General features: G+C 41.4%; 1 protein-coding gene across 1 annotated transcript; it reads right to left on the bottom strand.

Annotated features, from left to right (window-relative positions):
- Window positions 1-423: 423 nt before the first annotated feature.
- LOC142202389 (mucin-17-like) lies at window positions 424-11,238 on the bottom strand. The gene is made up of 9 exons (XM_075272483.1): window positions 11,150-11,238; window positions 8,018-8,071; window positions 6,689-6,790; window positions 5,638-5,756; window positions 5,502-5,554; window positions 4,996-5,135; window positions 4,419-4,469; window positions 2,478-2,649; window positions 424-1,492 (listed from the first exon to the last, which is right to left on the bottom strand). The coding sequence occupies exons 1-9, from the start codon at window positions 11,199-11,201 to the stop codon at window positions 1,333-1,335; spliced, it is 903 nt and encodes a 300-aa protein (XP_075128584.1). The 5' UTR covers window positions 11,202-11,238; the 3' UTR covers window positions 424-1,332.
- Window positions 11,239-13,742: the final 2,504 nt, after the last annotated feature.

The following is a 13,742-nucleotide window of genomic DNA, read 5'->3' on the forward strand; positions in this document are numbered from 1 at the left end:
ATAGTGGTAAATATTATATATAGGGACTTCTCATCTTAACTATAATATAATGAACCTATACATGGTTTAAGTGGAGAGGACTCTGAGAAGTGGATCTATATGAAATCCATATTAAAAAGTTGAGTCACTTTGTTCGAATGCAGCAAAGTTTAACATGACACTGGTAAAACCCATTGCAACAGTTGGGTTAGGACTTATTCACACGACCGTTCTGTCTTGGATGGGACCAATGTACATGAAAAACGTCCAAGTGTCACCCATTTTGCATCCGTTTTAATAGACCGTTAAGGATACGGAGGAATTTCATTGGTTTTCTTTCTTGACCCAACTCATTGATCCCTTTGTAATGGACGCAACCAGAGATGAGCGAACACTGTTGGGATCAGCCGATCCGAACAGCACGCTCCCATAGAAATGAATGGAAGCACCTGTGACGCTGACTTTGCCGGCGTCCGGCCGACGTCCGGCCGACGTCAGAGGTGCTTCCATTCATTTCTATGGGAGCGTGCTGTTCGGATCAGCTGATCCCAACAGTGTTCGCTCATCTCTAGACGCAACTCACTCAATGGACGTCAATCCATTACAGATCCATTGATTTTTATTGGGTTCGGGTGACCATCAAAATGAACAAAGATAGAGAACCTTTTTTGACCCAACCCATTGATCCCTTTGTAATGGACGCAACTCACTCAATGGTCGTCAATCCATTACAGATCCATTGATTTCTATTGGGTTCGGGTGTCCATCAAAGATAGAGAACCTCCATTTTTTTAACCGACTGTGTTTTTTGTCCATCAAAAAACGAATGTGTGAAATCGCTCACTGTTATGGGTTCATTTTGGATGTTGGGAAGGACATTGGGCCATAATACAATGTAACTCCCCAACAGTAGGGGGTAAGTAGTGCAATGTACAGTATTTACGAAATAACTCAGCTTTTACGTAGATTATAGTGATAGATAAATGATACAATAATGTTTCAAGATGGAAGTAATCCAATACTCGTTGAGCAGTCGTAGAAAAGTATATCGATTTTAGGAGAGGACATAGAAACAGGTGAACCCTTCAATGGTTCCTCTTTGTCCACTTGGCTCATGACTGCGCCGGATTGACAAAATTCCAAAATGTTCGGAGTAAACTTGGACTTTGCCATTCTTTATACAGTCTTTTACCGTGTTATTAATTGTTTTGTCGATTTATTTCATTCCTTTTCTTCTCAGTTGAACCTCTGGGGGAAAGACCAGCCCCGATGGAAGTGACTCCTAAACTTCGTGGATCTTTTTGGCCATCTTTATACGAGAACAGTACAAATTGCAATGTCCAAACCACGGTTTTATTTGTGGAATTTTTTCTTGTAGAGGAATACTCCTAGGACGACATTGACGATCAACAGCACTCCAACAGCGGCCCCCACACTTCCATACATTGCAACTATTAATATCTTTCCTCGACATCTTGGGTAGGTGTAAATGTACTGGTCCGTATATGGGCAACTGCAAGACAACATGAGAACCTATTAATGACAATACTAAAAAAAAAATCACAAAAAGTCTAATGAAATTAGAAGATCTTGGGATAGGGTTGCTCCTCCGAGCTAAATCTATCTAGATGTGAATTTTATACCGAAGCATCTGGGCTGGGAGTGAGGATTGAGAACTCAAAATGGGTTCAGGACAATTGTCAGCCAAGGGTAAGCCACCCGCCCAGGTTTAGGTGCCATCTCCCTAGCTCTAGTTGCCTCCAATGTTCCTGCCTTTGGTAGTACCTGCTTTAGGTGCCTCCTTACTTATACTAGTTCCTCTCCTCGGTGCCTGCTTCAGTTGTTTTATCGATGTCTGATAGAATTGTAACCTTGGGTGTAGGGTTGAGCGATCGGGATTGGAAAAGATCGGATCCCGATCGGCGATCGAGCAAATTTCACGATCGGCTGCAAAATGATCGGAAATCGGATTTTGAAATCTCAAGATCGTCTCAACCCTAAAAATGACTTTTCCCGTAGAGAAGCATTGACTAGGGTTGAGCGATTGGAAAATGATCGGAAATCAGATTTTAAAATCGATCCTGAAATCTCAAGATCGGCTCAACCCTACTCAGGTGCCCTTTTTTGGTTCCTGTCTCAGGTGCTCCTTGGAGTCCCAGCTGTAAGTTTCTACCTTCAATTTCAATTGTAAAGAATCTGAAAGTGGTTTTGGGGGGGATCTGGGCCATAAAGACCCCTGTGATTGGCTGCTGTATCTATAAAGACAGAGATCATGATCTGCAGGAATGACACCGCCCTTTAGAAAACAGAATGTGATGTGGAGGCCGCACGGCCCCTCAATGACCCATTTATATATTTGTGTATAATGGAGTGCAAAACATCATGGCAAGGTTGGATCACAAGGTTTGCAACAGCTGGTGGGGTGCACTGCGGTGCAGCAGAACCTACTCACAGGGTGCATTGTCAATAAGCAAAAATGGTTATCATCTTGTACTCACAAACACTGAGGTCCTTTATTTCCTTTGATCTGACAGTTGCCCTGATTACAGTCCAGAAAGTTCTTTGTGCCAATGCCAGGATCACACCTGGACACACAGACCAGGCCGTCCTTATCAACCACCGGCCGGAAGAATTGTAGGAATTCTGGTGTGATTATTTCACTGCATCTGCCTGAGAAGGAAAGAGGCGAATGGAGAAATAATATCAATGTGTATTACTAAGGGTGAGACAATACAAAGACATGGATGGATGGATGGATGGATGGATGGATGGATGGATGGATGGATGGATAGATAGATAGATAGGAGATAGATAGATAGATAGATAGATAGATAGATAGATAGATAGATAGATAGACAGACAGACAGACAGACAGATAGATAGATAGATAGATAGATAGGAGATAGATAGATAGATAGATAGATAGATAGATAGATAGATAGATAGATAGATAGATAGGAGATAGATAGATAGATGATAGATAAATAGATAGGAGATAGATAGATACATAGATAGGAGATAGATAGATAGATAGATAGATAGATAGATAGATAGATAGATAGGAGATAGATAGATAGATAGATAGATAGATAGGAGATAGATAGATAGATAGATAGATAGATAGGAGATAGATAGATAGATAGATAGGAGATAGATAATAGATAGATAGATAGATAGATAGATAGATAGATAGATAGATAGGAGATAGATAGATAGATAGATAGATAGGAGATAGATAGATAGATAGATAGATAGGAGATAGATAGATAGATAGATAGATAGATAGATAGATAGGAGATAGATAGATAGATAGATAGATAGGAGATAGATAATAGATAGATAGATAGATAGATAGATAGATAGATAGGAGATAGATAGATAGATAGATAGGAGATAGATAGATAGATAGATAGATAGATAGATAGAAGATAGATAGATAGATAGATAGATAGGAGATAGATAGATAGGAGATAGATAGATAGATAGATAGATAGATAGATAGGAGATAGATAGATAGATAGGAGATAGATAGATAGGAGATAGATAGATAGATAGATAGATAGATAGATAGATAGGAGATAGATAGATAGATAGATAGATAGATAGATAGATAGGAGATAGATAGATAGATAGGAGATAGATAGATAGATAGATAGACAGATAGATAGATAGATAGATAGATAGAAGATAGATAGATAGATAGATAGATAGATAGATAGATAGGAGATAGATAGATAGGAGATAGATAGATAGATAGATAGATAGATAGATAGATAGATAGGAGATAGATAGATAGATAGATAGATAGATAGATAGATAGATAGGAGATAGATAGGAGATAGTTAGATAGATAGATAGATAGGAGATAGATAGATAGATAGATAGATAGGAGATAGATAGATAGATAGGAGATAGATAGATAGATAGATAGATAGATAGGTAGATAGATAGATAGGAGATAGATAGATAGATAGATAGATAGGAGATAGATAGATAGATAGGAGATAGATAGATAGATAGATAGGAGATAGATGATAGATAGATAGATAGATAGATAGATAGATAGATAGATAGATAGATAGATAGATAGATAGGAGATAGATAGATAGATAGATAGATAGATAGATAGGAGATAGATAGATAGATAGGAGATAGATAGATAGATAGATAGATAGATAGAAGATAGATAGATAGATAGATAGATAGATAGATAGATAGATAGATAGGAGATAGATAGATAGGAGATAGATAGATAGATAGATAGATAGATAGATAGATAGATAGGAGATAGATAGATAGATAGATAGATAGATAGATAGGAGATAGATAGGAGATAGTTAGATAGATAGATAGGAGATAGATAGATAGATAGATAGATAGATATATAGATAGATAGATAGGAGATAGATAGATAGATAGATAGATAGATAGATAGATACCTTCTTTGCTGGGTGGAATGACAGCTCCTGTGGTCGCACTTATACACAGATCTGAAAAATAAATACAAGAATTAGTCCACCTCTATACTTACTAACCTTGCCTTTGGTAAAATAGAGATGTTTCAGTTCCATCCCTAAATTTCTGTAGTCCCGCCCCAGTTTGGATGGAGCCACCCACTTAGACAGGGGTTTTGGAGATGACGCCCCTTTCCAGGGCTTGCCCAGATTTGCCAGGATTGCACATTGGAGACAGTTGGTAAGTGCGCGGTTGTGGACGTTTCTCTTAGACCTCCGAGCTTTAGGATAAAGTCTCGGTTTCTAATGTTCCTTCAGGATCTTTTCAGCTGACTTTAGTCTCATACTGGTCCAGGCTAACCATTACCATTGGTAGAGGAAACAGTATTGGGGCCCATGGACTAGCGTCACGGCACGGATATATAGCGGTCAGTATGGGCAGTGATCTATGGCTGGCTCCATTGTACGGAGTCGGACACTAATACATGGCGACCACTATGGTAATTATTGGTTACTTCCATTCCCTCCATCAGTCACATGTGTACGCTCACACAATACTTACTGTCCGGTGGACACCTAATGTTGAGTGCAGATACAATTTCTCGGTATGTTTCTTCATATTGATCAAGCACAGCGACTGTAGTGTTATATTGTAAGCCCAAAAATACTTCAGTGTCAACGACAGTCTGTTGATTATTGTTCCTTTAAAATACACAAAGAAATATTATTATTACATGTACCATAGAGAAGTTATTACATAGGTAATCTGTGGTTCTCCTTGGCTTATGGGTCATATGGAAACTGCAATCTCAATACTGATGCCAGTGCTTATGGGCCCCCTATGGCTCCTGGGCCCCGGAGCAACTGCACCCTCTGCCCCCCTCAAGTTACGCCCCTGTGTAGGGATATCGGTAGCTTTAGCACCCATGGAAACTATTGGTGACCAATTGACCAACATGTTAGTTTATCATTCACTGGGCTATTGTGAAGTAGAATAGCTTGGGTGGCCGTAAACCTAACCTATTTCCCACAAACCATATATACCCTATATTATAGTCCCAGACTTACCTTAATTTCTTAATTGCATAATATGTATTAAATCCTTGGAGTAATGATGTCATCTGTAGAATAAGAGAAGCAGAGTTTGGTGGGTGGATTCTTACCCCAATAGCCCTATTATATAGTTGACTTGGCGGTGACTTACCATTGTATTATACTTGACTGAAAATTCTTGATATGCCGCGGAGTTGGGGTTTTGTAGTTCACTAGTGTAGCTGTAATTGGCTGTCAGCACCAGTTCCAATGTGGCGTTATAGTTCGGTCCTACAGAGAAACAGAGAGGAGTCAACACCATCCATCGGAGAGCCGAAAACCAAAAGTTATAAGTTTAGTATGGATTACTTCAGTCACCGGTATGGAACAGCTGAACCTATGGTGGGGCATAACCAATGGCTGGCATGACACAGCTATGGACATTGAATTACAAACCACTGGCATGGATATGTTCGAGTATTTTCCTGGAATAGTACGTAGGTTGGCAAGGAATGATAACCAGTAGATTGAAATGGCCCAATTATTGGTATGGAATTGGCATAAAAGGGCAAGAATTGGCATGGCGTTCCACAGCCATTGACTTTGAATGGTGCAACATTTGGCACCGAATGAAGCTTTACCATTTACGTGGAAATAAACACCTATTTGCTTAGCACGGCCACATGACTGGCCAGGAACGGGGCAACATATGACACAGAATAACACAACTATTGCCATATAAATCCATATAAAGAACTGTTTGTATACTGTATCCATTGGCAAGGATGACATTGGAATGGCAGAACTATTGACTTGTGACCAAGAATGACACAACTACTTTGGTGGAGTGACACAACTATTGGCAGACATGGTAATAACACGACCATTGGCATGGAGATGAACATCTATCAGTATAGAATAGCACAACTATTGGCATAGAATGGGCATCTAGAATGAAACGACCATTGGCATGAAATGGAACAAATATTGGCAAGAAATGGCACAAACATTGGCATGGAATGACAAAGCTTAAAGGGGCAACACAGTGGCTCAGTGGTTAGCGCTGGAGTCCTGGGTTTGAATCCTGCCAAGAACAACATCTGCAAGGAGTTTGTATGTTCTCCAATGTTTGCATGGATTTCCTCCCATACTCCAAAGACATACTGATAGGGAAAAATGTACATTTAAAGGAAAAAAAAGGAATGACAAAGCTTACAACTTACCTATGGTAATCCTATCTTTGATGTTCTGACACCTTGTTCCATCGGTAAACTCAGGACAAGTACATTTAACGCCATTCGAGACCCCGCCATTCTCACATTTTACTGGAAAACAGAAGGATAAGGTTAATATCACCAGCAAAACCTAAAAAATTACAAAATGGAGCACAATGGACACAAGTGGGGACAATGGCTTCTCTAATGAACGTTGACTTCTATGAAGGACATGGGGGGAAACAGTTTTTGACTTCACACCAAAAAACATTCTTGATTTAACCATTACAATACCAGAGAATCCTCACTGGGCCCTACTTAGGATATGACCCATAGAAGTCATTGGGGGAAGCTCGGGGATCAGCCTTGTTTCCTCTGGTCTGGCCACTTTAGAAGAGGTGTCTGACTGAATAGCACCTATTCAAGCAAATGACCATATGGTGAAAAGAATTGTTCCGTTGTAGGAGTAACCCTTGGCTCTAACGTAAAGGAGTTTCAGCAGTCACATCACCGATACTGTACTTGTGACCACCACAATTGGCCGCGTAGGTCATGGGAGCTTCACCACTTCTGAGCCATAAATCTTGCCTAAAAGGTTAGTCCTGTCTTTTATAGTGATAGTATATTGCTACCATATGTCACTATTTTAGGACTGTGGGGGTCCCAGAGGTTGAACCCCGAGAAGGCTGTTTTTTTTGGTGCATAACCCTATTTTACCTGCAGGATGGCCCTCCCCAGTCACCAGCGGGCTGCAGCCAACCTCCATTCATTTTAATGGGTCCTGTCACAGTTGTCTCTAGACAATGGGTGTCCAGTATCTCTAGTATGGGCGGGTTGACCCCTGAGCCCGGTCTCCGCTTTGTGGGTTTCCATCTTCTGCCCAAGAAGCCCTGACAGGAGATGAGCCCCCTTCATTCTAGTAGAGTATCAGACACCCCACTATTTATAAAGTGAGAGCACATTCTAGTGATGTTATCGTTTTTACAAGGACACCCCTTCTAAAGATTGATCAAGGACCCCTCTGCCCCTCTGGGTGATGTGGAAAGAGGTTGTGCAGCTCGACTTACAGATTTTCCCTTTAGCTATCACTACTAAAAGCAATAGATAGATTTGTAAATGCCCAAAGGGATGGTCACCCCCAATGGGATGTCAGTACACGTGACACGTCTCATGTCACTGTCTCATGAGTGCCCTTTACCCCGAGCTCCAAAGTCAAAAGCTCCTCTGACGTCAAATGACGCCAATGTCTGTGTTTATTACAGGTCACAGGCAATAACAGATAACAGGTTGCCGATGTCAGTATACAAGCCATATACATGAGCGGAGTAATGCACTTACATGGGGTAGTTGTTTTGGGTGGGGCCGTAGTTGTTGCTGCCATCCCTTTAATCACTACAAAAGAAGAGACATTATGAAGACTCGACCCCGACATGTAACTGTGGCATGAACTCAAGAAACACCAAGAATACAAAGCATGTAGAAATAAAATCAAAGTTCTAACTTTTTGTATTTTTTGTACCTGTTTTTTTGTCCATACTGGAAACCATCAACAAGTTGCTTATGGTGAATCTTATAACAGTGTTATGTTGGCTCTAATTATGGTATCTGTGAATATCCAGGATCCTCTACCCCCATGAATGTAATGGAAGTCCATGCTTGGTACCCCCTACTAGGGGAGTAACGAAAATCTCGTACTTCTCCATCAGTCCTAAACATACATTATAGCAGCATTTGCATTTCCCTTTTCTTCTCTCTCCGGCCCAGACCACCATGATGACTTGTCCCCAGCATGTCAGTGCACCCAATCTTCCCATCATTCCCATCCTCTACACATAGTAACCATGCCCCCATACCCCCTTTTGTGCCACAACTTTCCCCAAAGAATCCCTCCTTGACTATATGCTGCTAACTAGCCAGTATTTTTGCCATGAAATATTTTTTTCCCCCTTTTTTCTCCTTTTTACATCTTCTCCCTCCATCGCACCAGAGGGCAGGGCTAATCATTTTACGATTCACAGACGGTCAGCCATCTAAGGGAACCAGACAGAAGATCAAAAATGTTTACCCATCTCTAGGGAGATAAGGGTGACCTGTCTGCTCCCTTGTCTTCTGGGCCTGGTTGCAACTGCAACCATCGTGACCCTTAGGGTAAGTTCACACGGAGTTTTTTGGTCAGGGTTTTGAGGCCGTAATTGCCCCAAAACCCTGACCAAAAAGATGGCTCCTACTGAAGTCAATGGGAGCCGCTCAGGTCTTTTTTTCTGGGAGTCGTTTCTTCCGTCTCCCGGAAAAAAGAAGCGGCATGCTCATTCTTCAGGCCGAGTTACCTCGCGATTCGGTCTGAAGAAACTCCCTCTTCTGGACTAGGCCCATTCGTTGGGCCTAATCTGGAGCTGAGAGCGCAGCTGGATGCCGGTGCAGTGCACTGTCTTTCAGTCGCGGCTACCCGTTTTTTGGGTTGGACCTGAGGCGCCCTCCGCTTCAGGTTCCGATCCAAAAAACTCTGTGTGTACTCACCCCTAGAGTTACACCCGTGCCCTCATCTGTTAGGCTGCAGGAGGTATTAACCAACCCTTTGAGGACTGGGCCAATTTTGCCCTTAAGAGCAGGGAGAAGTCTTTAATTTTGCCTCCTCGTATTTCGTTGGTCATAACTTTTTTAGTTTTGGTTGGATGTAGAGTAGCTGCGTGATGCTTTGTTTTTTGCAGGATGATCTGTGCTTTACGGAGCGGTCATGTTAAAAACTTCCATTTCATATTTCGTCAAAAAAGTTGGCCCAAATAGTGCAGCACATGGGGCTATTTTTTCAGGTAATATACTGGCTGAAAAGCCAAACCTCATGATAGTAATGGGGGGTCCATTGGGCATCATATGTGTCCTGTCTTATTGTATATGATGAAAATAAGACTCAAGAACCCAAAATGTTATGATTTATTCATTGTCACATTTTGAGAACCCTAACTTAGTTTTCCCTTGACATAGTTGTATAAGTAACATGTCAACTTTATCCCACGGGACAGTGAAATTACAGCAAAACCAAATCTGTCTAGTGTTCTTTCGGTTTGAATATGCGTGCGCAAAAAAACCTTATATTATTTTATTTTTTACATTATTTTTGATTATTTTCTGAGATCCAGGGCTTGATTTTTGGTCACTTTTTGTTCCTCTTTTTGGGTGTCAGGATGCTCAAAAAACACAATTTTGTAATTTTTAAAGTATTTTTTATTGTTAATGGTGTTTGCCGTGCTGGTTAACCCAATGGTGATTGAATAGTACAGGTTGTTATACATTGGGTTACCAATTTTTTTGGCATTAGATTGTATTTTTAATGGGACAAGGGAGACTTTGTGGTTTTCATCTAATAGGCTTCTATAGATGGCCGATGTGGGGGAAAGGGGGCATTGTTTAGACCCAGAAAAACATCAACGACTTGCAATCAAATTGTTGGGGAGAAGGGGGAGATTGGGATGTTAATAATTCTCTCCAACCCCAGGGCTACAGCAATCCTTTCATGGTGATCGCACATTCACGGTCCAGGTCCCGACCTCCACCATTGTATTACAGCCACGGCCCCGCACCTGATTGCAGTAGCCGAGCCCATATGATTATTAGGCTCGTCTGTGATCTGGTCGCCGTGATGCAACAAATGGTTAATGGATCTAGTTATTGCTCCCATCTCTTTACACCAGGACACTATAATACAATAAAGGACTAACTACACACACAACAAGACCTGAAGATCAGTCAACAGTTTCCACCTAAAAGTTCTTTTCTACATTTTAGAATATATTACAAAAACGGTCTTCACGAGATACCTTTTAGGATTTCGATCTGTATCTTATGTATCACTGTATTGTCTGGCTATAATGTAACAAGGATGTCAGATTATACATATTCTCGTCGGTAACAGGAGGGCACTTACATAGACCCAGGTCCATAAAGCTCAATTCTACGCCATTTGTTGCGACATAAGATGCCATCACGTTATTAGGTAAGTATCTCGCCCCCTAGTACCTTCTGTTGTAGGGTTCTCTATCCTTTCACTGCTCTAACTGTAAAGAACCCTTTCCTATATAAAGACATAAATCACTTTTTCTCCTCCCTGCTCTTTGTAAAGCCATTGATAAGAATATATCCTGCACCGGTGCCTTGTATTGACCGCACCGACGGCCTTGAACGCATGAGGGCGGCTTCACGCAAAGTGACTTTAGGACAAAATGTCTAATTATTGCCACTTTTTAGGGATTAATATTATTTTTGGATTACAGATTTTATCTCTTTTTATATGTTCTATTTCTATTAGCTTTTGCAGCTGCTGCTTGACATTGAGCGCTGCAGCTCCACCACTTGTAACAAGGAAGCTTCACTTCTTGGAGCCCATGAGTATACATTTGTAACTTTTTGTTTTCTGTTCTAGAACCATTTTTTAACCCATAAACAGTGTAACAAGAATCCAGACTAAACACTTACCCGATACCAGGACCAAGAATCGGATCATGGTGGAAGTAAGTCCAAGACTCATGTCTTCGGTCGGTGACTAGCCAAATCCCACAGAGAATGTGACTGTTTCCAGTGACAGGCTGGGATCATACCAATGTAACAAGTCGGGACAATGATTAAGCTTCTTATCAGTAGAGAAGTGCGTAGAGCCAAGTCAATGATGTTTCTATTTATGGCTGCCCCGTCCCACCTGCGTCTTTAGCTTTCACGCGGAGTTCAAGATCCACCATGAGATTCTTATTCTTGGTGTCATCTTAGTTATCCATTACTCAATGTCATGAGAAGAGTCATGGTCCTACATTTCAATATGACCCTCTAGTCCAAATTTCCTAAGCCAAAAAATATTGATGACCAAAACTACAGATAGGTCACTAATGATCTATGGGGGTCTAACGCTTGAAACCCCCGTGGTTTACAACCAATGCACTCCTATAAATGCATCCTTGAAGGGGTTAACTGGACCAAAAATATGGACCTAGAGATAGGTCACAAATACCATATTGGTGGGGGTCCAAAACCTAACACCCCCACTGATCACCTATTCTGTGCAGCTGATATACAGAGAATGGAGCAGGAAGCAGACAGCTCTGTTCTCTGTTTAGTGGCTGAACTGAGTCACTATAGATTAGGTACCGTTGAAATGAATGAGAACTGACCTGCAGTACCAGGTTTGGCCACTATACAGAGAATGGAGCTGTCTGTTCCTCCTCCATTCTCTGTGTATCAGCTGCTGAGAACAGCTGATCAGTGGGGGTGTCAGGTGTTGGTATTGGTGACCTATCTCTTAGTGAATATTTTTGGTCCAGTTATCCCCTTTAAGGATGTATTTATAGGGGTGCAGTGGTTGTAATGATAACCAAATCCAGGTCTCTTTGTCTCATGGGATGAGACCAGTAGACTAATGTGAATGAAGTAATATTGTATAAGATAGGTGTAGCCTTTGTCAAGCCAACCAACATGACAATCTACATCTTATGGGACTTATTTATTCATGGCTTTTCCTTAGGATAGGTCATCAGCATGTGATCGGTGGTAGTCCTAAACCTGAAACCCCCACTGATCAGCTGTTTGGCCTCTTCCCTGTGCTGATAATATCACATTCATCAGTCACATTGTACAGCATCCAGCCACACCCTCCGCTCCGGATTAGGCCCAATGAATGGGCCTAGTCCGGAGGAGGGTGTGTCTTCAGGCCGAAACGCGAGGTGAAATGGCCTGAAGAATGAGCACCTCCCTTCTACAAGCCGGCTCCCAGAAAAAACTCCTGACCGGCTCCCATTGATTTCAATGGAAGCCGTCTTTTTGGTCAGGATTTTGAGGCAGAGCAGAGACTGAGCAGAGTCTCCATAGTACGCTTGTCTCCCTATCCCAATGAGAAAAACTTTTGAGGACATCTGACTTGGCCAAGACCCTGGGAGCATTTATAACCTACCATAATGGCGACCCGCCCAGTTATTTGGAGGAAGTTAACTTGAGTCATTTATTCCTACAGCGGTGCCAGAGATTTATTGATCTAGTCCAAATTCCTTCATAGGTCGGGTTACAGACATTCATCTGTGTTTCGATGCCAGTGGAGTCAGAATATCTTTCTACATACGGTTAGGACATCTGTCATGGTGGCGCCATTCATGTGCTTTATTTGAAGCACACCCACTTTGGATTTCCTTCAGTTTTGCCTTGTTGAGTGTTTTTTTTAGGCGCAGTAGACACGTTGCAATATCTAAAAACGTTGCGATTTTGGAAATGGCAGCATGTCAATTATACTTATGGAAATGCCAGCGGTTTCACTGTAAGTATAATGGAAGCAAAAAGTCTGCAGAGGAAATTTTCTTGTCCTCGGGCACATGCGACTTTTTCAGCCAGTGGGCTGAATTCAGCACACTGTCGGCTTTCCCATTATGTGCCCCGGGCTGGAGATACCGGTGCCGTTAGTTTCGGTGCCAATATCTGCCCACCGTCAGAAGGGGGACCCTGACAGTCTAACTGAGCTGTGAGGAACGCCCCCCCTGATAGTATTCATCCCTTCTGACGGTGGGTAGACATCGGTACCAAAACTAGCCATTTTTCAGTTTTTGATTTTTGTTTTCCCAAAGCCATAACTTTTTTATTTGTCCATTCTCAGAGCCATATGAGGTCTTAATTTTTGCTGGATAAATTGTACTTCATAGTGTAACCATTTCCCACTCCATATGAAGTTAAATTCCATATGGGAAGCTGGAAAAAAATTCAGAATGGGGTGGAATTAGTGAAAAACTGAGTTTGTACGACTTTCTCATGGCTTTTTCTTCTATGGCATTAATTTTGCAAACAAAATGATATGATACGTGTATTGTGCGGGTCAACTTTGATTGAAAAATATAAATAATTCCCTTACGTTCCACCAGCAGCACAATACGGGATATTTCTGACCTTGTGTGCTGGTAGGAAAGGCAGAATTTTTAATTAGCATAATTAATTGCAGGGCAACACCTCTATAAGAGGACAAAAGAGACGCAAAGAGTTAAAGGTGAGAGTTAAAAAGCGTGCGGGTGCATCATTGGATAGATGAGAATACAATTTTTTG

This window comes from Leptodactylus fuscus, chromosome 5, assembly GCF_031893055.1.
Source record: "Leptodactylus fuscus isolate aLepFus1 chromosome 5, aLepFus1.hap2, whole genome shotgun sequence".
In the NCBI taxonomy this organism is placed as follows: Eukaryota; Metazoa; Chordata; class Amphibia; order Anura; family Leptodactylidae; genus Leptodactylus; species Leptodactylus fuscus.

Excerpts from the sequence above, each read along its gene's own strand:
- LOC142202389 (XM_075272483.1), bottom strand. The coding sequence starts at position 11,201 with ATGAGTCTTGGACTTACTTCCACCATGATCCGATTCTTGGTCCTGGTA. Across the intron at positions 5,555-5,637 it reads CAGTCAAGTATAATACAATG|ATGACATCATTACTCCAAGG; the intron begins GTAAGTCACCGC and ends CTTATTCTACAG. Across the intron at positions 2,650-4,418 it reads CATTCCACCCAGCAAAGAAG|GCAGATGCAGTGAAATAATC; the intron begins GTATCTATCTAT and ends TTTCCTTCTCAG.